The 25,000-nt window shown below is 44.9% G+C and overlaps 3 protein-coding genes and 1 long non-coding RNA gene across 4 annotated transcripts in view; 3 read left to right on the top strand and 1 right to left on the bottom strand.

The window, feature by feature from the left end:
- Nucleotides 1-271: 271 nt before the first annotated feature.
- Nucleotides 272-2,544, top strand: LOC117440613 (serrate RNA effector molecule homolog). The gene is made up of 6 exons (XM_034076850.1): nt 272-407; nt 768-848; nt 1,103-1,250; nt 1,332-1,430; nt 2,032-2,155; nt 2,235-2,544. Exons 1-6 carry the CDS (start codon nt 312-314, stop codon nt 2,308-2,310), a joined length of 624 nt encoding a protein of 207 aa, XP_033932741.1. The 5' UTR covers nt 272-311; the 3' UTR covers nt 2,311-2,544.
- A 752-nt stretch (nt 2,545-3,296) lies between these two features.
- Nucleotides 3,297-16,286, top strand: LOC117440614 (uncharacterized). Its single transcript, XM_071202057.1, has 15 exons — nt 3,297-3,367; nt 3,465-3,503; nt 4,278-4,535; nt 5,222-5,470; nt 5,545-5,736; nt 6,323-6,414; nt 9,155-9,237; nt 9,974-10,279; nt 11,038-11,186; nt 11,510-12,542; nt 12,577-12,680; nt 12,915-13,172; nt 13,859-14,107; nt 14,182-14,373; nt 14,960-16,286. Exons 1-15 carry the CDS (start codon nt 3,310-3,312, stop codon nt 15,052-15,054), a joined length of 3,357 nt encoding a protein of 1,118 aa, XP_071058158.1. The 5' UTR covers nt 3,297-3,309; the 3' UTR covers nt 15,055-16,286.
- Nucleotides 16,287-16,843: 557 nt separating this feature from the next.
- On the top strand, nt 16,844-18,815 carry LOC117440615 (uncharacterized). The gene is made up of 3 exons (XR_004551283.2): nt 16,844-17,002; nt 17,356-17,769; nt 17,942-18,815. It is a non-coding gene; the product is annotated as an uncharacterized lncRNA (long non-coding RNA).
- A 1,052-nt stretch (nt 18,816-19,867) lies between these two features.
- LOC117440612 (atrial natriuretic peptide receptor 2-like) overlaps nt 19,868-25,000 on the bottom strand; it is a 28,406-nt gene continuing 23,273 nt past the window's right edge. The window contains exons 19-21 of the mRNA XM_034076849.2: nt 21,760-21,858; nt 21,574-21,665; nt 19,868-21,284 (exon numbers count right to left, since the gene is read on the bottom strand). Of these exons, the coding sequence (XP_033932740.2) occupies nt 21,117-21,284; nt 21,574-21,665; nt 21,760-21,858 (359 nt within the window). The 3' untranslated portion in view covers nt 19,868-21,116. The remainder of the gene's footprint in view (nt 21,285-21,573; nt 21,666-21,759; nt 21,859-25,000) is intronic.

A 25,000-nucleotide genomic window follows, 5' to 3' on the forward strand; every position in this document is an offset into this window, starting at 1 on the left:
CACACACACACACACACACACACACAGAGACTCTCACACACACACACACACACACACAGAGACTCTCACACACACACACACACAGTGACTCACACACACACACACACTCACACAGAGACTCACACACGCACGCATACACAGACTTACACGCACACACTCACTGACACACACATACATTTATCTTACATTTTTTTAAATAGAATGTTTGATATATATTTTTTTAATTGAAATGTTAACTTTCTGCTGAATTAGTTTGTTTATATTCTTTGTATTTGTTGTTGTTGTTGTCGTCAGTGAGTGAGCACCAGAAGATGTGTGAGGAGCGTCTGGCTCCCCTGTTCTCGGTCTCAGAGTCTCTGAGTGAAGAGGAGGCGGCCAAGCTGGGGAAGAAGGACCCGGAACAAGAGGTACAGAATTAAAGGACTCGTTGGAAACACGTCTCCAGTTTGAAATACGGAAAGAAAATAAACTAATATTTGAGATATATCCAAAAAGGGTTAAATGTTGTTTTTGTCTGAAAATGTATCAACAAAATACTTTCAAAAAATGTAGAAAAAAATGAACACGTTTTTTTTCTCGAAAAGTTATAAAATCTCAGGAGAACATTTTTGTGAAATTATTTTAACAGTGCATTAAATAATTTTAACATTAAATGGAAATTGTAGTTAAAATATGGAATAAATGTAAGTCTGAAAATGTGTTGACCCTGAACCTGTACGAGACGCTGGGAGAGGAAACATGTCAGTGACGTCACGCCGTGTTTCCAGGTGGAGAAGTTCCTGGTGGCGAATTCTCAGGAGCTGAGCAAGGACAAGTGGCTGTGCCCTCTGAGCGGGAAGAAGTTCAAGGTGAGGAGACATATCGGACTTCTTCCTACACGTCTTCAACCCTCCCAGAAATACTCAAATAATTCCTGGGAAATTTAAAAAAGACATTTAAACTTTTTTTACCTAAAATATTTCAAATGTTTCCGAGAAATATTCACAGATTTTTTTGTATTATTCTGAATTGTTTTCGGAGTGTTTCTCTGATACTCTTTGGTGTGTGTGTGTGTGTGTGTGTGTGTGTGTGTGTGTCACTCTTTGTTGTTGTTGTGTTTCAGGCCCCAGAGTTTGTGCGTAAACACATCCTGAACAAACACGGCGACAAAGTGTCCGCCGTCAGACAGGAAGTCGTCTTCTTCAACAACTTCCTGTTGGACGCCAAGAGACCCGCCCTCCCTGAGAACAAGCCCCTCCCGCCGCCACAAGGTGAGCGGCATTCTGGGAAATGTAGGAAACCTAAACCTAATGAAAAAAAATATGACTGGCTTTATTTCCCTCGTCTTTTAGGTTCTCAGGGTATGACGTCATTTCCTGGTCAGTCTCCGCAGCAGCAAAGCCTTCTGGGATATCCTCCTGGAATCAGACCCCCCATGCCCGGCTTCCCTGGTACTACACACACACACACACACACACACACACAGAGTTTAGAATAGACCAAAATGATGTAGAATTGTCCTGAAAAGGGGAAATGCCCAAAATGATGTCAATAAATGGAAAGTTTGGTGAAAAAGCAGACGTTCAGGGACGGCAGCAAAACACCTCATCAGTAAATAATAAATGCATCTAAACCGGATTAAACTCAAATCGTCATGTGGTGTTTTTGACTTTGTGGGAAATATTCCTTAAAAATCCCCCAAAAATGTTTAGTGCAAAATTAGAAGTGCTTTTTTTGTGAGATTCTTTAAAACTACCAAATATAATAAAATGAAACTGTTGGATTAGATTTCCAAGGTGTTAAAAACTAAAGTAATGTTGCCATGGATATTTTGGTGTACATAAGAGTTTAGAGGCGTTCACTTTAATTAAATGAACCCACTAATGAACTTTGCCGTTACTTAATTAGATTCAAAGAATTACAATTATTTATTATTAAACCTTTTTAATTACAAATAGTTTATAATTATTATAACATTTTTGTTGTGTACAATATGAAATGGGAAAGTCTCTTGTTGTGTATTAAGCGTTTTATTTATTGTGTGCGTTGCAGGTGGCGGCCCCCCCTACAACCCAAACCAGTTTGGGGCGGGGCGCGGTAACTATGACAACTTCAGGGGTCATTTAGGAGGAGGGGGAGGGGGCGGGGGATTCCCTCCGAAACCACGGAACAACAGGTACGTACAAAAAAACACATTTTTACAAATTGTTTTATATTCCCTTAATGAACACAAATGAATGTGTGTGTTTGTGTAGGGGTGTTCGTGGGGACCCGCGATCGATCATCGAGTACCGGGACCTCGACGCTCCCGACGACCTCGACTTCTTTTAGACACAAGAAAACTTTTTACCCTTTTTTTTACTACAACGTTTCCCATGATTCATTTCATCATCCCTCCAGCAGATCTTTCTTTTTTTAGTTAGTCAATTGTGTGTGTGTGTGTGTGTGTGCGTGTGTGTGCGCGTGTGTGTGTGTGCGCGCGTGTGTGTGCGCGCGTGTGTGTGGGGGACCAATGTCAGTCATTACTGCTCTGAAAACTTTCCAATAAAGAAACAGGAAGACTAACGACGTCTAAAGTCTTAATTTATTCTCTCAGTTCTGCTGCTTCTCTCTGGACGCCTCGGGGCTCCAAACAACGTTCAATGTTTTCAATGTTTAAAAACAAACAAAAAATGTTCCAGGTAATCTTTTCTCCGCTTTCCCTTCATTTCTTTTCAACGTATTTCCAACATTTATTGACTTCATTTTGGGCTTTTCTTTGAAGACAATTCTATTTTCTACAAGTATTTTGGTATTTTTTCAACATATTTTCCTTTTTTACACGTTTTGGTTTATTTTTCAACAAAACGCATTCCCATGGGGAATTTAAATAATCTTTATTTACTGTTTTTTGACTTGGTTCTTTTATCCTCCCACATGTATGTATATTTCTTTAACTAAACCAAATAAATAAAAAAACATAATCACTAGATACATATTTTTTTATTTATTTATAAAAAGTGGACTCAGGTGTTTAATAATTAATAAATAAATAAAATACTTTCTAAAGAATCTGAATACTTTAACATTTAACTTAACATTACTTATCATAATAATAATAATACATGTTATCTGTAAAGCACTCTTTAAAAACAGCATCATCAAAGTGCTTCACAATTCAACGTTAGTTAAATATGATCTATTTAAAAAAGCAGGACGTACGAAACAGGAAGTGGTTTCGCTGCTCGCACAGAAGAAGAAGAGGAAGAGGAAGAAGAAGAGTTGAAGTCATTGCACCAAGAAGCAGAATGAAGGACACTTCTCTCCTGCTCCGTGAGTAACCCTGCACACATGTCATGCTTCCAGATAGGAGGGATGAAGGATCTGTTGATAGATGAGAGCCAATGGGGTGAATGTTCTGAAGCAACGTCTGTCCTGAAGGCAGGACTGGTGTTTCTGTCTGAAAGCAAGAACTTCAAACTAACAGTGCTGTGTTTCCTCTGCAGTGCTGAGCTCCCTGCTCTGCTGCCCAGCAGACGCTGCAGGTCAGTACCCTTCAGGTTCTCACAGGAACCCTGCTGCTGTTTCTCTCTTCCACACACACACTTTCTCTTTCTAAGGATGCTTCAAAGCTACATTTATTTGGTGTTGAACATTTATCCTGTTTGAGTGTTTGGTAACGCCAGGGCCGCCCCTGGCCAACTTGGGGCCCCAAGCGACATTGTGAGGTGAGGCCCCCAACCGACAGGAGTGAAACATTTAATTGTATAAATACTATGTTATTTTATTATTGTAATATAGTCGAGACAACACATGCCTTTGACATGCTCCAAAGACTGATATTTCTTAAATCTCTGTTTGAAACGTTGAGAAGGTGAATTGCTCTTGACTCCGGGTTCAGCCGTCGGGCCTGTTGTGATCTGAACTAAAGACGAGTCCATGGACAGCAGTGGACTTGGCCGCGTGAGAGACGGGGCAGCTTTAAAATAACTCTGTAAACACAATGTGTTGTTTGTATTGTTGTGTGTTCGGCCTCTGGGGTGAACTGCAGGTGTTCTTCCCCTCAGGATAAAGAGGTCACTAAACCTAAGCACACATGGCGCTCACTGCACTTTGAATATTGCACCAGTCCACATCGTGACTCTGATAGCGTGTCCGTGAGTCGAGCTTCCCTTCTTCCCGTGATGAGGGTCGGAGCAGCAGACGCTCCTGAGAGAATGAGAGCTCGCTGCGTAACCGGTCAAAAGAAGCTCTGGGAACTTTATTCTGGACGGGTTTTATTTTCTAACTTTGACTCTGAATCCAACAACTCCCCACAGCTCGTCTGACGGTGACTCCCAGCAGCTCTCAGGTGTTCGGAGGAGAAAGTGTCTCTCTGAGATGTGAGGACGCCTCTGAGGGATGGACTGTGAGGAGAAACACGAGCTATGGGAACAGAGCTGAGTGTGGAGTCGACTGGGGAACATCTGATGTTTCCTCCTGTAACGTCAGCTACACTGACCCTGTGGACAGTGGAGAGTACTGGTGTGAGTCCACAGGGGGATCCACCAGTGACAGCATCACCATCACCGTCTCCGGTAAGATCAGCCTCTCTGTTTCCTCATCAATACTAAAAACACTCTAAGAAGTTCATCAGAAAGAGGAAGCTGTGCTAACCACAGGGTGCAGAACACACATTCTCACACACACTATCATCCACTAGATACTCCTCAGTACAGTCTCATACTTTAGGGACTAACACAGATTTATACATTTTATTTCCTTCTATAATATCAGAAATATAGAGTTAGCTTTGGATGGTAAGACGATAAATGATCGTTCTTCTCACTGGACTCATATATATAATAAAGTATTTTCCTAGTTATTAATTATTAATATTGATGGATATTATTATCAAAAGCTCTTTTTATTTAATTATATGTTACTAATCATTAGTGAAGGTCTGGATGGAGAGTTTCAGAGTTGATGAAGTTCAGATTGAGGAAAGGATCTACGTATGCTAAGCTAACTGACGCCATATAGTCACATTGTCCAAAGTCGTTATAACTGATACTTTGTGAGGTTTGTTACGTTATTTTGTAAAGTGTATTTTAACGTGAGTAAAGACCATTGTTCTACAGGGCGTTTCAGACTTCAGCGTGCTAACGTTAGCTTTTCAGTTAGCTACGCAACAGCCTCACTTGGCAGGTAGTGGGTTCATTCATAATCTCTGCCATGTGTAAGTTACTGATCACCTTCATTCTGCATCTGGCTCCGTGTTCAGGTGGATCAGGTGGATCAGTGATCCTGCAGAGTCCTGCCCTCCCTGTGATGGAGGGAGATGACGTCACTCTGACCTGCAGAACAAAGATGGCCGACAACCTCCTTGCTGAATTCTACAAAGATGGCGTCTCCATCAGGACTGAGCCTGATGGTCACATGACCCTCCTCCATGTCTCCAGGTCTGATGAAGGCCTCTACACGTGTAGAGTCCAGGGTAAAGAGTCTCCATGGAGCCGGCTGTCTGTCTCAGGTGAGGAGCTTTGCTTTGGTTTCAGGACTCGTTGCTTCAGATGTTCACCTGACCAGGTGTGATGCTCTCTGCAGGAAAACCTCCTACGACCACAAGGCCGCCCACCTCCTCCTTCTCCACGACCATGGACCCGCCCACAGCCTCCTCTGCACCTCCTGCCTCCTCCCTCCACCTTGTGTTCAGGGTGATCTGCCACCTGGTGGTTTTCTGCCCGTACTGCATCTCCACTTTCCTCATGGTGTCTATATATCGAGAGAGGGCCAGAGGTAACTTCTCTCAGCTTGCACATCTAACTCAGGGGTGTCCAAACTACGGCCCAGGGACCAAATGCTGCCCGCGGACCTTTTTGAATCGGCCCTCAGCAAATTCAAAAAGTATAATGGAATATTGCCCACAAATGAAACGTGTGCTTGTCTTATGTTGTACTTCTTAAATATAAATGTAAACATACAGTACACAGTAGTATTCATGTGTTAATGAGACCACTTTTCAAATAGATTCATTCAATTCAAGTTGGAAACATTTTCTAACAAATCTTAGTTGATAAGAAAAAAGCCCAATGACTTATTTCCGTAACAAGCTTGAAATAAACCTTCATATTTCCTCTTGTTATAATCACTCTGAGGATCTGCTTTAAGGGATGAGCTAAACCCTCACAGCACCATTTACCTACATTTGATTGGTTTTACTGACTGAACTTACGAGGTAATAAACCTCGAGAGAGCGGCCCACCCTTCGTATATCTTTCTGTATGCGGCCCTCGTGAAAACAGTTTGGACCCCCCTGATCTAAAGGGATTTAATATCCACCAAAACTCTTAATACCTTTTCTACATGTTCCTTCTGACAACAGGAAGTGACCCGACTCCGCCCACCCACGCTGAGCAGGGATTGGACGATGACTACGATGATGTCATGTCTGCTGTCACCACGGAGCATCAGTTCTGAAACAGTGGAGGACCCAGAACGCTTCCCTGAGGAACGCCATGTTTTTAACTCAGTGTAATCATGTATTGACTGATATCGTGCACATGCAATATTATTCCCTTTATTTCTGAAGCAGTGTTCTGTTAGTGTTGGAGCCATTTTCATTGACTTATTATTGTCTGATAGTTTAGGCTTGATGATAATATAAATTAGATTAAACTCACCGTCTAAAGGTATTTTTGTGAGTCATACTATGGTTTAAAATGTATTAATTGAAGGCTCACTTATTTGTTACGTGCGTCAGTATCACGTGCACGGCTGTATGCCTATATATGGTAGATTGATAGGACACAGCTGATGTTGATGAGATGGGGAAATGGAAAAGTCTTTTGACCTTTTTTTTTTTGTTCTGTTGGAGATAAACTTTGAGTTACTATGAAGCGAAGACATGTGTCCTCCTGGATGTTCCGTGTGGATCAAGGAATACAGCGCATCTGATTCAACTACGATCTCCGCTGAGTTGTTTGAAAACAAAGAGAGGCGTGTCAAAACCCACAACCCCGATAGAGGTGGCTATTAAATTGTAGACAAGGATTAAAACGCCACCACAATTAGCATTAGCAGCTAATGCTCAGTACGAATAAGATATGCAGACACAAAGAAAACGTATACTAAAGTTAAACAATTAGAAAGTTGTAATTCCATTTTCTTTCACATTTCAGGAAAACTAAACTTCTGAAGTCAGTGAATTCATTCAGGATTTATCCCAAACACTTCAACAGTGAGTTATGTATTAAATGTACATCACCACATGTAGAAGTTGGAACATTGTTTATTTGATAGACATCTTGCAGAAAATCACCTCCAGGATCTTTATTGACTTATTGACGAGTGGACGCTGAGCCTAGTTTACAGTTACATTAAATAACTCTGCGTATAAACTCTTAAACATTATCTTAGTTATTACTCTCCAAATATCTGGACCAAAGCCCAGAAACCTGCAGGTCCTTTTGAATCCAGACTGAAGACTCCCTGTTTGCTTTGCACTGAACTCTGCTCACCTCACGATGCACAGTCGCTGTTATTCATGTGGTGAAGACCGGAGCTGTTCTATATCAGCTGGTTTCATGTTTGTTTGAGTGCCTCTGCTTCTGAATGACCTGCTGCATCATGTCCTCATGTCTTCAGTTGTGTGACGCACTTTGAATCGCCTCGTGTTGGAGGTGCTTTAAATAAACCTGCCTTACAGGAACACTTGTATTTCATTATGAGGGTTTGTTGTGTTGGGTTTCCTTTCCCTCTCAGAGCCATTAGATTAAATACTCCTTCCAACAAATAAAGTTCAGCTTATTATTTATTCTATATCAGTATATTTTCCTTTTCCTAACCCTAACCCTTTTATCATCGTCAACATGAATATTAAAGTCACCTATGATAATTACTTTGTCTGTTTTAAGAACCAAAGTTGATAAAAACTCAGAGAGTTCTGATAAGAATTCTGAATAAGGACCTGGTGCACGGTACACTGTAACAAATAAGATTGGCTGCAAAGTGTTCCAGGTCGGATGCGTAAGACTAAAAACGAGGCTTTCAAAAGAGGTATAATTACATTTTGGTTTAGTATTGATAAGTAAACTTGAGTCAAAGATTGCTGCAACTCCACCTCCTCGGCCCGTGCCTCGAGCAATATGAGTGTTGACATGGCTGGGTGGAGTGGCCTCATTTATGCTGACATGTTCTTCATGTCTCAACCAAGTTTCAGTGAGACAGCATATATCAATATTATAATCTGATATTAAATCATTTACCAATATTGCTTTAGATGCTAGAGATCTTATGTTTAAGAGACCACATTTAATCTTCCTGTTTTGTTGCACTGTAGTAGTTGTTACATTTACTTTTATTAGGTTATTATGTATGACACCTCTATTAGGTTTTACCTTCAATTGTCCTTGGGCAGATACACACACACACACACACACACACACACACACACACACACACACACACACACACACACACACACACACACACACACACACACACACACACACACACACACACACACACACACACACACACACACACACACACACACACACACACACACACACACACACACACCGCTAATATTGGGTATTTTATTGGGTTCGGGATTCCTATGGATGACTGCCTAGGAGAGAGCGCAGAGAAGCGTGTAAGACTGCGACTCCGCCTCCTGGTCTCAACTCCAGTTTGTCATGGATTAAGTCCACAAAGCCCTGAAATGTTTGAGAATGAGATCTGCACCTTCCAAAGTAGGGTGAATGCCGTCTCTCTTAATCAGACCAGGTTCTCCCCAGAAGGCTGTCCAATTATTTACGAAGCCCACATTGTGTGCTGGGCACCACCAAGACAACCAGCTGAAATGATGACATGCGGCTATACATGTCATCATTGATCAGATTGGGGATATATGTTTAGCAGTCACATCATCAGTTTTCCGCTCTATTCCTCTTTCAAATGCACGGATGAAGGGTTCAAACTGCACCTAAGGATCCGGTCATCTGTCTGCGTCTGGATCGCTCTTCAGCCCTTCTGTGAAGTAATGGCAAAAATATATAGGACATAGGAAAAGAAAATTGCCATTACATTAAGTGGAATCGCACTCTATGAGTGAAACTGGACAATAAGAATCACTTCACATGGATTAAGGATCGTTTTCACCGGAAACAAACAATTGGATTATTGCACAATCGACATCGTCATCTCGGATCAGCTGCACATGCCACAATCAGCTGGAGATTGTTCCCACCTGCGCTCACCGGAGAGGCTGAGAGCCAAGACTGGGAAAGCGGCCGGGTATGTGCACTGTGCGGCAGGATAAGAGGATTGTATAGGAGACATTAAGCTGTATTGGACAATGGCTTAGTAAATGGTTTTAATGCTGCAACGATGTCAGCTGTTTGAAACAGCGCGCTGTCGCTAACGGAGAAGAGAAAACGAAACTTAAAGGAACAGTGAACATTAATCATGTCTGTGAAATCTGACGTCACGTCACAAGATGGCGCTGTTGGACTGCAATCTGTGAGAGAGAAAAGGATTATCACTCACACTGCCAAAGGATTGGAATTGTTCTTTGTAAACTGTCAAAAGCAAGAAACTTCAGCTACAAACAAGTAAAGAAGTGAATGCAAAGACTGAAATAGCGTATGAACTCTAAAGACAATGCAAAGGAAATGCAGTTACCATTTGGTTGACTTTATGAAGTTGTGTGATGAATTAAAGGAAATTCATAAATCATTTACTGACCCTGAAGAAGAAATGGAAAGGCAGTGGCTGCAAGGAAAGATGCAAATATTTGATGGATTTATGCAAGATGTAAATGTGTGGTTATCTGAGGGCGGACTCGGAGGACATCGGACCTGATGACAGCGTTTCAAAAACATCACACCCTCAGTCAAAACACAAAACTGGTTCATCACATGCACCATCTACCTCTTCTGCTCGAATGAAAGCCCAGGCAGAAAGGGCGGCTTTAATCGAGAGGGCTGCAGCGCTGGATATTCAACACGAGCCTGATGTGCAAGGGGAGCAGTTGGAACAACGAGGGGAACAGTTGGAACAACGAGGGGAGCAGTTGGAACAACGAGGGGAGCAGTTGGAACAACGAGGGGAGCAGCTGGAACAACGAGGGGAGCAGCTGTAACAACGAGGGGAGCAGTTGGAACAACGAGGGGAGCAGCTGGAACAACGAGGGGAGCAGCTGGAACAACGAGGGGAGCAGTTGGAACAACGAGGGGAGCAGCTGGAACAACGAGGGGAGCAGCTGGAACAACGAGGGGAGCAGTTGGATTTACAAACTAAACTGGCAGAAGAATGTGAATCAAACCTGCGACTTCAGGTCTGTCCGACAGAACTCCAGATGTGTCCTTGCTCCCAGTTATTTTTATTACAGCCAGCTATTACATTTAAAAAAAACACACTTAGCTTACTTCGTCCGCTTTGCGGTCTGAATGATGGAGTTTACGAGTGCTTTTGTTTTGAAATCAATTCCGTGAGTTTGGCCCCACCCCTCGCTAACCCAACCCTCATTAGACCATTTAGTAAGGTAAAAAGCAAAGACGCCTCTCAGACGCTCTTCCGTTTACGTGTTTTAATAAAGAAAAACAATTAGACGGTAGATACACGGATTATGTATGATCCATGAATGTTAAGACTTATATACACAAAAACACTTTTAATATGAAAAGTGTTGTTTATTATTAAGATCATTTTACATTATTATAATAAGAGGAAGTTTGAGAGCCAGGCTTTTGTTCTGGTCAAAGTCATATCGCCATCTAGTGGCGACCTCGTGCACTGCACGGTGAATACAAGACTACAATTCCCATGTTGCAGCCCATTCAGAGACAGAGGTGGTCAACCTGTGGGGAAGATGCCGACACAATTATTACAATTATTTAACGTTTATCATCAAACAGAAACATAAAGAGAATCTTAGTTTGCTTCAATAAACGCTGGACTGTTGAGTTGTGCCTCTTGTGTTGTCGTGTTCACTCCGACTGAGAGAGCATTCTCTGAGTCTAACTTGAGTGGAAGCTATATATTTGTATTAACCGCAGAAGCCTTGCAGCTAAGAGTACCACTGATCACCTGAAGGGTTCGAGATGTGTTTCAAAAGGTGTTCAGAGTGGTTGGAGGAAGCGGTGACAGGAAGGAAACGCTGTGTGGGCTCCTGTCAGAGAAACAGTTTGATGCCACATCACAAAGAGGTACAATGGATCCAACAAGTCTTCAACGCCTCGTCTGTAAGTACAATCTTTATACTGTTAGCATGAGGGAAGACGTTCAGACATCAGAACACATGTGAGAGTCCACTGAGCTGCACAACAAGCATCCAGAGTCCGGGAGATGGACCTCTCTTTCCTGTCTGCTTCGTTCAGGAGGAACTGCACTCAGATGATTGTTGTGGTGCATTCAAGTGCTGAAAGAAAGTCTGGTATTTCCTCAACTTCTATCCAGTCTGGCTCGTGCTAACTTTGCACTACATGCATGTGTTCTAAGAGCAGCATCCAGACCTGTGGAAGTGTCCTGTGTGTCGCAGTAAGCTCACCCTGTGGTTTCTCCTCAGTGCTCACCTCCCTGCTGAGCGGCTCCACTCACCAAGGTCAGTACACTTCCTCCGTCTCTCACTCACCAAGGTCAGTACACTTCCTCCGTCTCTCACTCACCAAGGTCAGTACACTTCCTCCGTCTCTCACTCACCAAGGTCAGTACACTTCCTCCGTCTCTCACTCACCAAGGTCAGTACACTTCCTCCGTTTCTCACTCACCAAGGTCAGTACACTTCCTCCGTCTCTCACTCACCAAGGTCAGTACACTTCCTCCGTCTCTCACTCACCAAGGTCAGTACACTTCCTCCGTCTCTCACTCACCAAGGTCAGTACACTTCCTCCGTCTCTCACTCACCAAGGTCAGTACACTTCCTCCGTCTCTCACTCACCAAGGTCAGTACACTTCCTCCGTTTCTCACTCACCAAGGTCAGTACACTTCCTCCGTCTCTCACTCACCAAGGTCAGTACACTTCCTCCGTCTCTCCACTCACCAAGGTCAGTACACTTCCTCCGTCTCTCCACTCACCAAGGTCAGTACACTTCCTCCGTCTCTCACTCACCAAGGTCAGTACACTTCCTCCGTCTCTCACTCACCAAGGTCAGTACACTTCCTCCGTCTCTCACTCACCAAGGTCAGTACACTTCCTCCGTCTCTCACTCACCAAGGTCAGTACACTTCCTCCGTCTCTCCACTCACCAAGGTCAGTACACTTCCTCCGTCTCTCCACTCACCAAGGTCAGTACACTTCCTCCGTCTCTCACTCACCAAGGTCAGTACACTTCCTCCGTCTCTCCACTCACCAAGGTCAGTACACTTCCTCCGTCTCTCCACTCACCAAGGTCAGTACACTTCCTCCGTCTCTCCACTCACCAAGGTCAGTACACTTCCTCCGTCTCTCCACTCACCAAGGTCAGTACACTTCCTCCGTCTCTCACTCACCAAGGTCAGTACACTTCCTCCGTCTCTCCACTCACCAAGGTCAGTACACTTCCTCCGTCTCTCCACTCACCAAGGTCAGTACACTTCCTCCGTCTCTCCACTCACCAAGGTCAGTACACTTCCTTCGTCTCTCACTCACCAAGGTCAGTACACTTCCTCCGTCTCTCACTCACCAAGGTCAGTACACTTCCTCCGTCTCTCCACTCACCAAGGTCAGTACACTTCCTCCGTCTCTCCACTCACCAAGGTCAGTACACTTCCTCCGTCTCTCACTCACCAAGGTCAGTACACTTCCTCCGTCTCTCACTCAGAGCTGAGTCTCTGTCCACCTGATGCATCACTTAGTGTCAGAGTCACTGATCTCTCTTCTGTCCTCACACTGTCATCAGTGAACCTATCAGTGGCTTCTTCTTCTTCTTCTTCTTCTTCTTCTTCTTCTTCTTCTTCTTCTTCAGTGTTTTATAACTCTTCCTCCCTGCAGCTCGTCTGACGGTGACTCCCAGCAGCTCTCAGGTGTTTGCAGGAGAACCTGTCTCTCTGAGATGTGAGGACGCCTCTGAGGGATGGACTGTGAGGAGAAACGTGAGCTATGGGAACAGAACTGAGTGTGGAGTCGACTGGGGAACACGTGCTGGTTCCTCCTGTAACGTCAGCTCCATGAACCGTTTGGACAGTGGAGAGTACTGGTGTGAGTCCACAGGGGGATCCACCAGTAACAGCATCACCATCACCGTCTCCGGTAAGATCAGCCTCTCTGTTTCCTCATCAATACTAAAAACACTCTAAGAAGTTCATCAGAAAGAGGAAGCTGTGCTAACCACAGGGTGCAGAACACACATTCTCACACACACTATCATCCACTAGATACTCCTCAGTACAGTCTCATACTTTAGGGACTAACACAGATTTATACATTTTATTTCCTTCTATAATATCAGAAATATAGAGTTAGCTTTGGATGGTAAGACGATAAATGATCGTTCTTCTCACTGGACTCATATATATAATAAAGTATTTCCCTAGTTATTAATTATTAATATTGATGGATATTATTATCAAAAGCTCTTTTTATTTAATTATATGTTACTAATCATTAGTGAAGGTCTGGATGGAGAGTTTCAGAGTTGATGAAGTTCAGATTGAGGAAAGGATCTACGTATGCTAAGCTAACTGACGCCATATAGTCACATTGTCCAAAGTCGTTATAACTGATACTTTGTGAGGTTTGTTACGTTATTTTGTAAAGTGTATTTTAACGTGAGTAAAGACCATTGTTCTACAGGGCGTTTCAGACTTCAGCGTGCTAACGTTAGCTTTTCAGTTAGCTACGCAACAGCCTCACTTGGCAGGTAGTGGGTTCATTCATAATCTCTGCCATGTGTAAGTTACTGATCACCTTCATTCTGCATCTGGCTCCGTGTTCAGGTGGATCAGGTGGATCAGTGATCCTGCAGAGTCCTGCCCTCCCTGTGACGGAGGGAGATGACGTCACTCTGACCTGCAGAACAAAGATGGCCGACCCCCCCTCTGCTCATTTCTTCAAAGATGGCGTCTTCATCAGGACTGGGTCTGATGGTCACATAACCCTCCTCCATGTCTCCAGGTCTGATGAAGGCCTCTACAAGTGTAGCTTCCAGGGTAAAGAGTCTGCATGGAGCCGGCTGTCTGTCTCAGGTGAGGAGCTTTGCTTTGGTTTCAGGACTCGTTGCTTCAGATGTTCACCTGACCAGGTGTGATGCTCTCTGCAGGAAAACCTCCTACGACCACAAGGCCGCCCACCTCCTCCTTCTCCACGACCATGGACCCGCCCACAGCCTCCTCTGCACCTCCTGCCTCCTCCCTCCACCTTGTGTTCAGGGTGATCTGCCACCTGGTGGTTTTCTGCCCGTACTGCATCTCCACTTTCCTCATGGTGTCTATATATCGAGAGAGGGCCAGAGGTAACTTCTCTCAGCTTGCACATCTAACTCAGGGGTGTCCAAACTACGGCCCAGGGACCAAATGCTGCCCGCGGACCTTTTTGAATCGGCCCTCAGCAAATTCAAAAAGTATAATGGAATATTGCCCACAAATGAAACGTGTGCTTGTCTTATGTTGTACTTCTTAAATATAAATGTAAACATACAGTACACAGTAGTATTCATGTGTTAATGAGACCACTTTTCAAATAGATTCATTCAATTCAAGTTGGAAACATTTTCTAACAAATCTTAGTTGATAAGAAAAAAGCCCAATGACTTATTTCCGTAACAAGCTTGAAATAAACCTTCATATTTCCTCTTGTTATAATCACTCTGAGGATCTGCTTTAAGGGATGAGCTAAACCCTCACAGCACCATTTACCTACATTTGATTGGTTTTACTGACTGAACTTACGAGGTAATAAACCTCGAGAGAGCGGCCCACCCTTCGTATATCTTTCTGTATGCGGCCCTCGTGAAAACAGTTTGGACCCCCCTGATCTAAAGGGATTTAATATCCACCAAAACTCTTAATACCTTTTCTACATGTTCCTTCTGACAACAGGAAGTGACCCGACTCCGCCCACCCACGCTGAGCAGGGATTGGACGATGACTACGATGATGTCATGTCTGCTGTCACCACGGAGCATCAGTTCTGAAACAGTGGAGGACCCAGAACGCTTCCCTGAGGAACGCCATGTTTTTAACTCAGTGTAATCATGTATTGACTGATATCGTGCACATGCAATATTATTCCCTTTATTTCTGAAGCAGTGTTCTGTTAGTGTTGGAGCCATTTTCATTGACTTATTATTGTCTGATAGTTTAGGCTTGATGATAATATAAATTAGATTAAACTCACCGTCTAAAGGTATTTTTGTGAGTCATACTATGGTTTAAAATGTATTAATTGAAGGCTCACTTATTTGTTACGTGCGTCAGTATCACGTGCACGGCTATATGCCTATATATGGTAGATTGATAGGACACAGCTGATGTTGATGAGATGGGGAAATGGAAAAGTCTTTTGACCTTTTTTTTTTTTGTTCTGTTGGAGATAAACTTTGAGTTACTATGAAGCGAAGACATGTGTCCTCCTGGATGTTCCGTGTGGATCAAGGAATACAGCGCATCTGATTCAACTACGATCTCCGCTGAGTTGTTTGAAAACAAAGAGAGGCGTGTCAAAACCCACAACCCCGATAGAGGTGGCTATTAAATTGTAGACAAGGATTAAAACGCCACCACAATTAGCATTAGCAGCTAATGCTCAGTACGAATAAGATATGCAGACACAAAGAAAACGTATACTAAAGTTAAACAATTAGAAAGTTGTAATTCCATTTTCTTTCACATTTCAGGAAAACTAAACTTCTGAAGTCAGTGAATTCATTCAGGATTTATCCCAAACACTTCAACAGTGAGTTATGTATTAAATGTACATCACCACATGTAGAAGTTGGAACATTGTTTATTTGATAGACATCTTGCAGAAAATCACCTCCAGGATCTTTATTGACTTATTGACGAGTGGACGCTGAGCCTAGTTTACAGTTACATTAAATAACTCTGCGTATAAACTCTTAAACATTATCTTAGTTATTACTCTCCAAATATCTGGACCAAAGCCCAGAAACCTGCAGGTCCTTTTGAATCCAGACTGAAGACTCCCTGTTTGCTTTGCACTGAACTCTGCTCACCTCACGATGCACAGTCGCTGTTATTCATGTGGTGAAGACCGGAGCTGTTCTATATCAGCTGGTTTCATGTTTGTTTGAGTGCCTCTGCTTCTGAATGACCTGCTGCATCATGTCCTCATGTCTTCAGTTGTGTGACGCACTTTGAATCGCCTCGTGTTGGAGGTGCTTTAAATAAACCTGCCTTACAGGAACACTTGTATTTCATTATGAGGGTTTGTTGTGTTGGGTTTCCTTTCCCTCTCAGAGCCATTAGATTAAATACTCCTTCCACAAAATAAAGTTCAGCTTATTATTTATTCTATATCAGTATATTTTCCTTTAGTGATAGTGTTTTTTGGAACAGGTATTGTGTATCCAGTATGTGGTAATGAGAAACCCGAGCACATTCATCTGAGTTATTGCTTTCACGTCATTCCTGATTATTTGAGACTAAATCCTTGAGTGGGTTCAGATCCTTCTTAGAGTCAGTGAGGCGTGGACTTAACTTCTGAGTGTCTGCAATAATCAATGGCATTAATAATCAGTATCTCATTCTTAACTGGGAATGGTTGTCATGTATTTAACATTAGGAATGTTTTAGTCCGGTCAAACTTTCTCTGTTGAGATTCCTGGAAAAGGGAAATGACACAAAATACTTTTCATTAAAAAAGTTGATTAAAAAAACAAAACTCTGTTATCAGATCTTTACAGACGTCAGATGTCCTGTTGGGTATTCAGCCCTCCAGCGCCAGGGGGCGGTGTGGAGCTCAGTGAGACCTGCATTACACCACAGAAGAAGAAAAAGAAGCAGAAGAAGAAGAAGAGTGTAAACAAACCACCAGCCGGCTTTCTGTCCGTATCTGCGTCAAAGTGATAACTAGAGATGCTGAGCTCCAGCAGGCGGGATGTTACCGGGATCTTCTCTCTGGTACCGACACTAACGTTAAACTTCACCTGTTAATCCCCGGTATCCGTTACAGTGAAGAGATTAGGTGACCGATAGAAGCTAAGCTAACGGTTAGCCTGTTTTCAGAGTGACTCTTTATAAAGCTTATAATCAGCGGTGTAAAGAAACTAGAGTACCTTTTAACGTGTAACTGAGGTTCATGTGTGTGTGTACTTTTTCCACCTTTTAAAGAAGAACATTGGTGCTTTAGCATAAAATACATGTTATAGCTAGTTAGTAACACGATGTACATTTTAAAAGCCATACATTGATGTTCACAGAGTTAATTTAGATATCTTTTATGTATTTTGTATTAGTATTCTTTCTCTTCTCAGGCGCTTCTCTCTGTGGTGGTTTTATCCTGGACGTTCGTCATCTACGCCAGCAGGGTGGCAGCTGATTGGCTGCTGGAGGAGAGGACCGCCCTCCTGCAGCAACACTGACAGCTGATTGGCTGCTGGAGGAGAGGACCGCCCTCCTGCAGCAGCACTGACAGCTGATTAGCTGCTGGAGGAGAGGACCGCCCTCCTGCAGCAACACTGACAGCTGATTGGCTGCTGGAGGAGAGGACCGCCCTCCTGCAGCAACACTGACAGCTGATTGGCTGCTGGAGGAGAGGACCGCCCTCCTGCAGCAGCAGTGACAGCTGATTAGCTGCTGGAGGAGAGGACCGCCCTCCTGCAGCAACACTGACAGCTGATTGGCTGCTGGAGGAAACGACTGACAGCTGATTGGCTGCTGGAGTACCTGTGAGTCTATAGTCTTAAAATCAAAACTAAGAAATATGCTTTATTTATTTTATAATTTGTCCTGTAGTTTTTTTGACTTTTTATTTTAATTAACCAGAATATTTATATTGTTTTGCTCAGATATATGTTTTCATTTGATATCCCTCTCTCTGAGTGCTTTCTGTGCTCCCAGGCTGACGGATGTGGATCCCCAGAACCCAGAACCCCAGAACCTCGTTGTTGAACCCACAGATCGCTCTGACGGGAACTCAAAGTCTTCTGAAGCTGCGATTGAAGGATTCAAAGATTCACCAGCATCTCAAACTCGTCCTGTTTGAGCGGATCCGTCTGGGTCTACCGACACTTAAAGGGGACCTCTCGTGCACTTTGTGATGTCTTCTCCACCTCAACACGTGTCCCGGTGCGTCAGGAAATGAAACCCTCTCTCTTCCTCCGTACCCACATCGTCTAAAACGGGGAACAACGAGCGATACAGGTTTGCTGCCGATCTGACGTGACTTCGGACGGCGGACCCGCAGAGAGTTGCTGTCAGAAACAACGCCTGGCGTGTTCTGGACGCAGTCTCGTCTTTGTTTACATTAGCCTCGCTAGCATTCGGAGCTAACGTGTGCTGGAGAGAGCACGTGTTTGAAAGCAGGAAGTGAAAGGAACTCGCCTCGAGATGAACCCGCTAGAGAGAAAGCCTTTGAGCGCCACACTGTTTCAGAGGTGATCCTTGATGTGGTTTAGAACAGGGTGGCGTTTCATCACAGCAGAATGTAACTTTATCTCCGGGAGAATTCTGATCAGGCATTAGCTCCGCCTCCTCCTCTTTCCTCTAACGGCTGGAACAGGGATTTCTAGAATGCAGGATCTGTATTGATACCTGCGGCGTGAGGAAAACGTGAGATCGTGAAATCAAAGAGCTGGACGTCGAGTCGTCCGATCGTCTCCATGCCGTCAGCAACGTGAGATATTATTATATATAACTGAAATGACGTTAATGAGAAGTGAAATGCAGTTTTATAATACATCGTGTGTTCATTAATAAACAGTGATGTCACGTCGTTGGCGTCAGGAAGCTTTATTTCCTCCTCCTGCGCTCTGATTGGCTGATAGCACACGTCCAGCAGCAGCCAATCAGATTCGCTCTGAACAAAGAGCCAGATGAATGGACACGCATTCAGAGGGTCCTGTGATGTATTCAGTAAATAACACACACACACACACACACATGCTTACACACACACACACACATGCTCACACACACACACACACACATGCTCACACACACACTATCACACACACACACACACACACTCTCGCTCACACACACACACACTCACATGCTCACACACACACGCTCACACACACACACACTGACACACACACACACTCACATGCTCACACACACACACGCTCACACACACACACACTGTCACACTCACACGCTCACACACACACACGCTCACACACACACACACACACCGTGTTTTGTGATGAGTGTTTGAAGTCCTCTGATATGTAAATGCTGTTTCCTGATTGAAAGGAAAGCAGACGCTCTCAAAGGTGAGTACTCATACTATTAACACACACACACTTCAAACACACACACACACACACACTTCAAACACACACACGCTTCTCTCTCATGTGTAATTAAAAACCAGCCTCTGTTCTCTCGCTCCTCTTCCTTCAGTTTTTAGAAAAGCACGAGAGGAAAATAACGCGTTACGAATAAATCTGTTTTTTAAATAAATATTCATTTACGGAAAAATGCATTTATAAAATATATAAAATTGAACGGAAATAAAAGTAAAAAATGCATTTAGTCTTTTTTTCTCATGTGTAATTAAAACCATCTCCTCTGTGGTTCCATCTGCAGCTGTGCTCACACACACACTCCACACACACACACACTCACACACACCCTCACACACACTCCACCAGATGATCACACACCCTCACACACTCCACCAGATGATCACACACTCCACCAGATGATCACACACACACTCCACCAGATGATCACACACACACACACCCTCACACACACTCCACCAGATGATCACACACTCCACCAGATGATCACACACACACACTCCACCAGATGATCACACACACACACACACACACACACACACACTCCACCAGATGATCACACACACACACACACTCTGTTAATCAGGGAAAGAGCCTCAGCGTGTCTTGGCGTCTGAATGAGGAAGTAAGGGAGCCAGCGAGGGTCAAACTGAGACGTGTTCAACTCATTCAGGAAGTGTTTATATTTATAATGTCCAGTCGTTTTAAATCTGTTTATTTTAAATACTTTATTTCATTACAACATTTCCTTTCTTCGTCACACGGTGAAGTTTCACGCTTCGTACAGACTTCACGTTAACGTTATAATAAAAACAGAAACAACCGTTTTTTAAATTAATATAATAATAGATTTTATTGACTGATGAATTCCTACTTCATCCCCAGGAAACAGTTCTTCATGAGATACAAATAAAGCATGTTATAAGTGAGAGACAAATAAATACATATACTAAATAAATAATTACGTCAAATAAATAAATAAATTTCTAATAATAATCGTAGAAATAAATATAATAGGCAGTTATGGTTTGTTCACACCGGACGCGACGCGATGTTTGGAGGCGGCGCGACTACACGTGGAGTCAAAGCGGATCGCCATTTTAAAAGCTGCCTCTGCCGTCTGTCCGCAGACTCACAGCACGTGCTCACTAACCCGGATCAGGGCGGGGTTACGGCGGCATCATTTTGAGACGTGGATTACAATGTAATCAAATATGTTCATCTTGTTGTTGTTGTTGTTGTTGTTGTTGTAGCCCCCTCTCCAGCGCGTTTGAATGACTCGTAAACACGGCTGGCAGCCGCGGGGAAACGGCAGCGTCAGCGCGTGCGGTGTGAACGCAGCTCGATCACAAGACGGCCACAGATATCAGGAGTAAATACTTGACTGCAGGAAAACACAACATTAATACTAAACTATTACTGGAGGTTATCTATTCAAACTGTTAAACAATTATAATATATTTTATATTAGTATTTGTATTTCAGTTAATATTGTTTCACATTTTACTGTTAAGTATTTGTTTTTACAGGTTGAACTTTTTGTTTTGTTCTAGTTTTACTTTTAGTATTCATATTAAGTGTATTTTCCTAATTCTTTAAAAACGTGTATTTAGTTTCTCGTTTCTCCGTGCACATGATACATATCATTTAAATAAACATCTTACATAAATAAATAGTATTAAACTAAAATCTTACACTTTGACTGAATGTAGTGAATTTAAAGAATACATATATGTGTATATATATATATGTAATGTATTCCCTGCTCAGGCGAGCTGCAGGCTGTCTTCGGGCAGACTCCCCGGGATGGAGGAGAACAGCTGCTCTTCCTCCTCCTCTTCCTCCTCTTCTTCTTCGTTGGTGTGTTTGGTCGTCTCTCTACAGTTCTTCTTCTTCTTCCCCTCCAGCCAGTACGTCACCATGTCCCCTTTCCCCTTCACACACAGATCATCATCATCATCATCATCATCATCATCATCATCATCATCATCATCATCATCATCATCATCATCATCATCATCACGTTTATATTTAATTCACAGATTTCTGTAATTTTAATCAAATCAATTTAATAAAGAATCTTTCATATCTTTAAAAATGTAAAATGTTATTTTCTATCTCAGATTTTTTTTTTTAAATGTATTTATATTTTTAAATACATTTAGTCTTGATTTAATAAACAATCTATTCTCAGTTGTTTTTCTTTGATCTCCGGAGCCTCACCTTCACGCTGAGCGTTCCTCTGCAGGTCAGCAGGTAACCTCCGACCTCCTCCAGCAGGTAGAAGGCTGCCGAGCTGCACTGGATCTTCAACGCTGACACACACACACACACACACACACACACACACCTCACGTTATAGTAATATAAAGAATGAATGATATAACGTAGAAAGAGTTCTCGGTGTACCCAGGCTGGTGGACTCCATCCTGGACGCCGTGTTCACGGTGTCTCCGAACAAACAGTAACGAGGCATCTTCGTCCCAACGACCCCCGCCACCACCGGACCTACACACACACACACACACACACACTAGTTATTAGTACTGATGATAGCAGACCTCCATCCATCTTCTCCGCGTCTCCGTGGTCGGGTCTCGGGGGTAGCAGTTCCAGCAGAGCCCCAAACGTTCCTCTCCCCTCATCAACCAGCTCTGACTGGGGGATCCCAAGGCGCTCCCAGGCCAGAAGAGATATAATCTCTCCACCTGGTCCTAGGTCTACCCCTTGGTCTCTTCCCAGCTGGACGTGCCTGGAACACCTCCCTAGGGAGGCGCCCAGGTGGCATCCTAACTAGGTGCCCGAACCACCTCAACTGGCTCCTTTCGACGCGAAGGAGGAGCGGCTCAACTCCGAGTCCCTCCCTGATGACCGAACTTCTCACCTTATCCCTAAGGGAGACACCAGCCACCCGGCGGAGGAAACCCATCTCGGCCGCTTGTATCCGCGATCTGGTTCTTTGGGTCATGACCCATCCTTCATGACCATAGGTGAGGGTAGGAACGGCCCGGAGACAGAGAGCTTTGCCTTCTGACTCAGCTCCTTCTCGTCACACGGTGCGGTAAAGCGACTGCAGTACCGCTCCCGCTGCTCCGATTCTCCGGCCCATCTCACGCTCCATTGTTCCCTCACTCGAGAACAAGACCCCGAGATACTTGAACTCCTTCACTTGGGGTAAGGACTCGTTCCCTACTTGGAGTGGACAGTCCATCGGTTTCCTGCTGAGGACCATGGCCTCAGATTTGGAGGTGCTGATCCTCATCCCAGCCGCTTCACACTCGGTTGCGAACCGATCCAGTGAGTGCTGAAGGTCGCAGACCGATGAAGCCATCAGAACCACATCATCTGCAGAAAGCAGTGGTGCAATCCTTAGTCCACCGAACTGCAGACCCCCCCCCCCCACGACTACGCCTCGAAATCCGATCCATGTATATTACAAACAGGATTGGTGACAAAGCGCAGCCCTGGCGGAGGCCAACCCTCACCGGAAATGGGTCCGACTTACTGCCGAGGACCCGGACAGAGCTCTCGCTTTGGGAGCACAGAGATTGGATGGCCCTGAGTAGAGGACCCCCCTCCCCCCATACTCCCGCAGCACCTCCCACAGTAACTCCCTGGGAACTCGGTCATACGCCTTCTCCAAGTCTACAACACACATGTAGACCGGATCAGCGTACTCCCAGGCCCCCTCCAGGATCCTTGCGAGAGTAAAAAGCTGATCCGTCGTTCCACGACCAGGACGGAATCCGCATTGTTCCTCCTCAATCTGAGGTTCCACAATCGGCCTGACCCTCCTCTCGAGTACCTTGGAGTAAACTCTCCCGGGGAGGCTGAGTAGTGTGATGCCTCTGTAATTGGCACACACCCTCTGATCCCCCTTTTTGAAAAGGGGGACCACCACCCCGGTCTGCCACTCCTTCGGTACCGTTTCCGACTTCCACGCAACGTTGATGAGACGTGTCAACCATGACAGTCCCTCAACACCCAGAGCCTTCAGCATCTCCGGGCGGATCTCCTCCACCCCCGGGGCTTTGCCACTGTGGAGTTGTTTGACGACCTCAGTGACCTCCCCCCGGGAGATTGGTGTTGATCCCCCGTCATACTCCAGCTCTGCCTCTAACATAGAGGGCGGAGTTGTCGGGTTCAGGAGTTCCTCAAAGTGTTCCTTCCAACGCCCCAACACTCCATCAGTTGAGGTCAACAACGTCCCATCCTTACTGTACACAGCTTGGATGGTTCCCTGCTTCCCCCTCCTGAGGTGTCGGACAGTTTTCCAGAACAACTTTGGTGCCGCCCGAAAGTCCTTCTCCATGTCTTCTCCGAACTTCTCCCACACCCGCTGCTTTGCCTCGGCCACGGATGAGGCTGCTGCCCTTCGGGCCTGTCGGTACCTTGCCTCTGCCTCGGGAGTCCCCTGGGATAACAACTCCCTGAAGGCCTCCTTCTTCAGTCGGACGGCTTCCCTGACCACCGGTGTCCACCAGGAGGTTCGAGGGTTACCGCCCCTTGAGGCACCTAGGACCTTGAGACCACAGCTCCCCACCGCGGCTTCGGCAATAGAGGCTTTGAACACCGCCCACTCTGGTTCAATGTCCCCAACCTCCACAGGAATGCCCGAAAAGCTCAGCCGGAGGTGCGAGCTGAAGGCCTCCTGAACTTGGGCCTCCTCCAGACGGTCCCAGTTCACCCGAACTACACGTTTGGGCTCACCAGGTCTCTCCAGAGGCTTCCCCCGCCACTCGACCCAACTCACCACCAGAGGGCGATCAGTTCTCCGCCCTCTCTTTACCCGAGTGTCCAAAACATACGGCCTCAGGTCCGATGATACGATAACGAAATCGATCATGGACCTTCTGCCTCGGGTGCTCTGGTACCACGTACACTTATGAGCATCCTTATGTTCGAACATGGTGTTTGTTATGGCCAATCCATGACTAGCACAGAAGTCCAGTAACAAACCACCGCTCCGGTTCAGATCAGGGGGTCCGTTCCTCCCAATCACACCCCTCCAAGTGTCTCCATCATTGCCCACATGTGCGTTGAAGTCTCCCAGCAAGACTAAGGAGTCCCCTTCAGGAGCCTCATACAGGACTCTTTCCAGGGTCTCCCAGCAGGACTAAGGAGTCCCCTTCAGGAGCCCATACAGGACTCTTTCCAGGGTCTCCCAGCAGGACTAAGGAGTCCCCTTCAGGAGCCCATACAGGACTCTTTCCAGGGTCTCCCAGCAGGACTAAAGAGTCCCCTTCAGGAGCCCATACAGGACTCTTTCCAGGGTCTCCCAGCAAGACTAAAGAGTCCCCTTCAGGAGCCCCATACAGGACTCTTTCCAGGGTCTCCCAGCAAGACTAAGGAGTCCCCTTCAGGAGCCCCATACAGGACTCTTTCCAGGGTCTCCCAGCAGGACTAAAGAGTCCCCTTCAGGAGCCCCATACAGGACTCTCTCCAGGGTCTCCCAGCAGGACTAAAGAGTCCCCTTCAGGAGCCCCATACAGGACTCTCTCCAGGGTCTCCCAGCAGGACTAAAGAGTCCCCTTCAGGAGCCCCATACAGGACTCTCTCCAGGGTCTCCCAGCAGGACTAAAGAGCCCCCTTCAGGAGCCCCATACAGGACTCTCTCCAGGGTCTCCCAGCAGGACTAAAGAGTCCCCTT

Source organism: Pseudochaenichthys georgianus, unplaced genomic scaffold, assembly GCF_902827115.2.
Source record: "Pseudochaenichthys georgianus unplaced genomic scaffold, fPseGeo1.2 scaffold_1070_arrow_ctg1, whole genome shotgun sequence".
NCBI classification, from domain to species: domain Eukaryota; kingdom Metazoa; phylum Chordata; class Actinopteri; order Perciformes; family Channichthyidae; genus Pseudochaenichthys; species Pseudochaenichthys georgianus.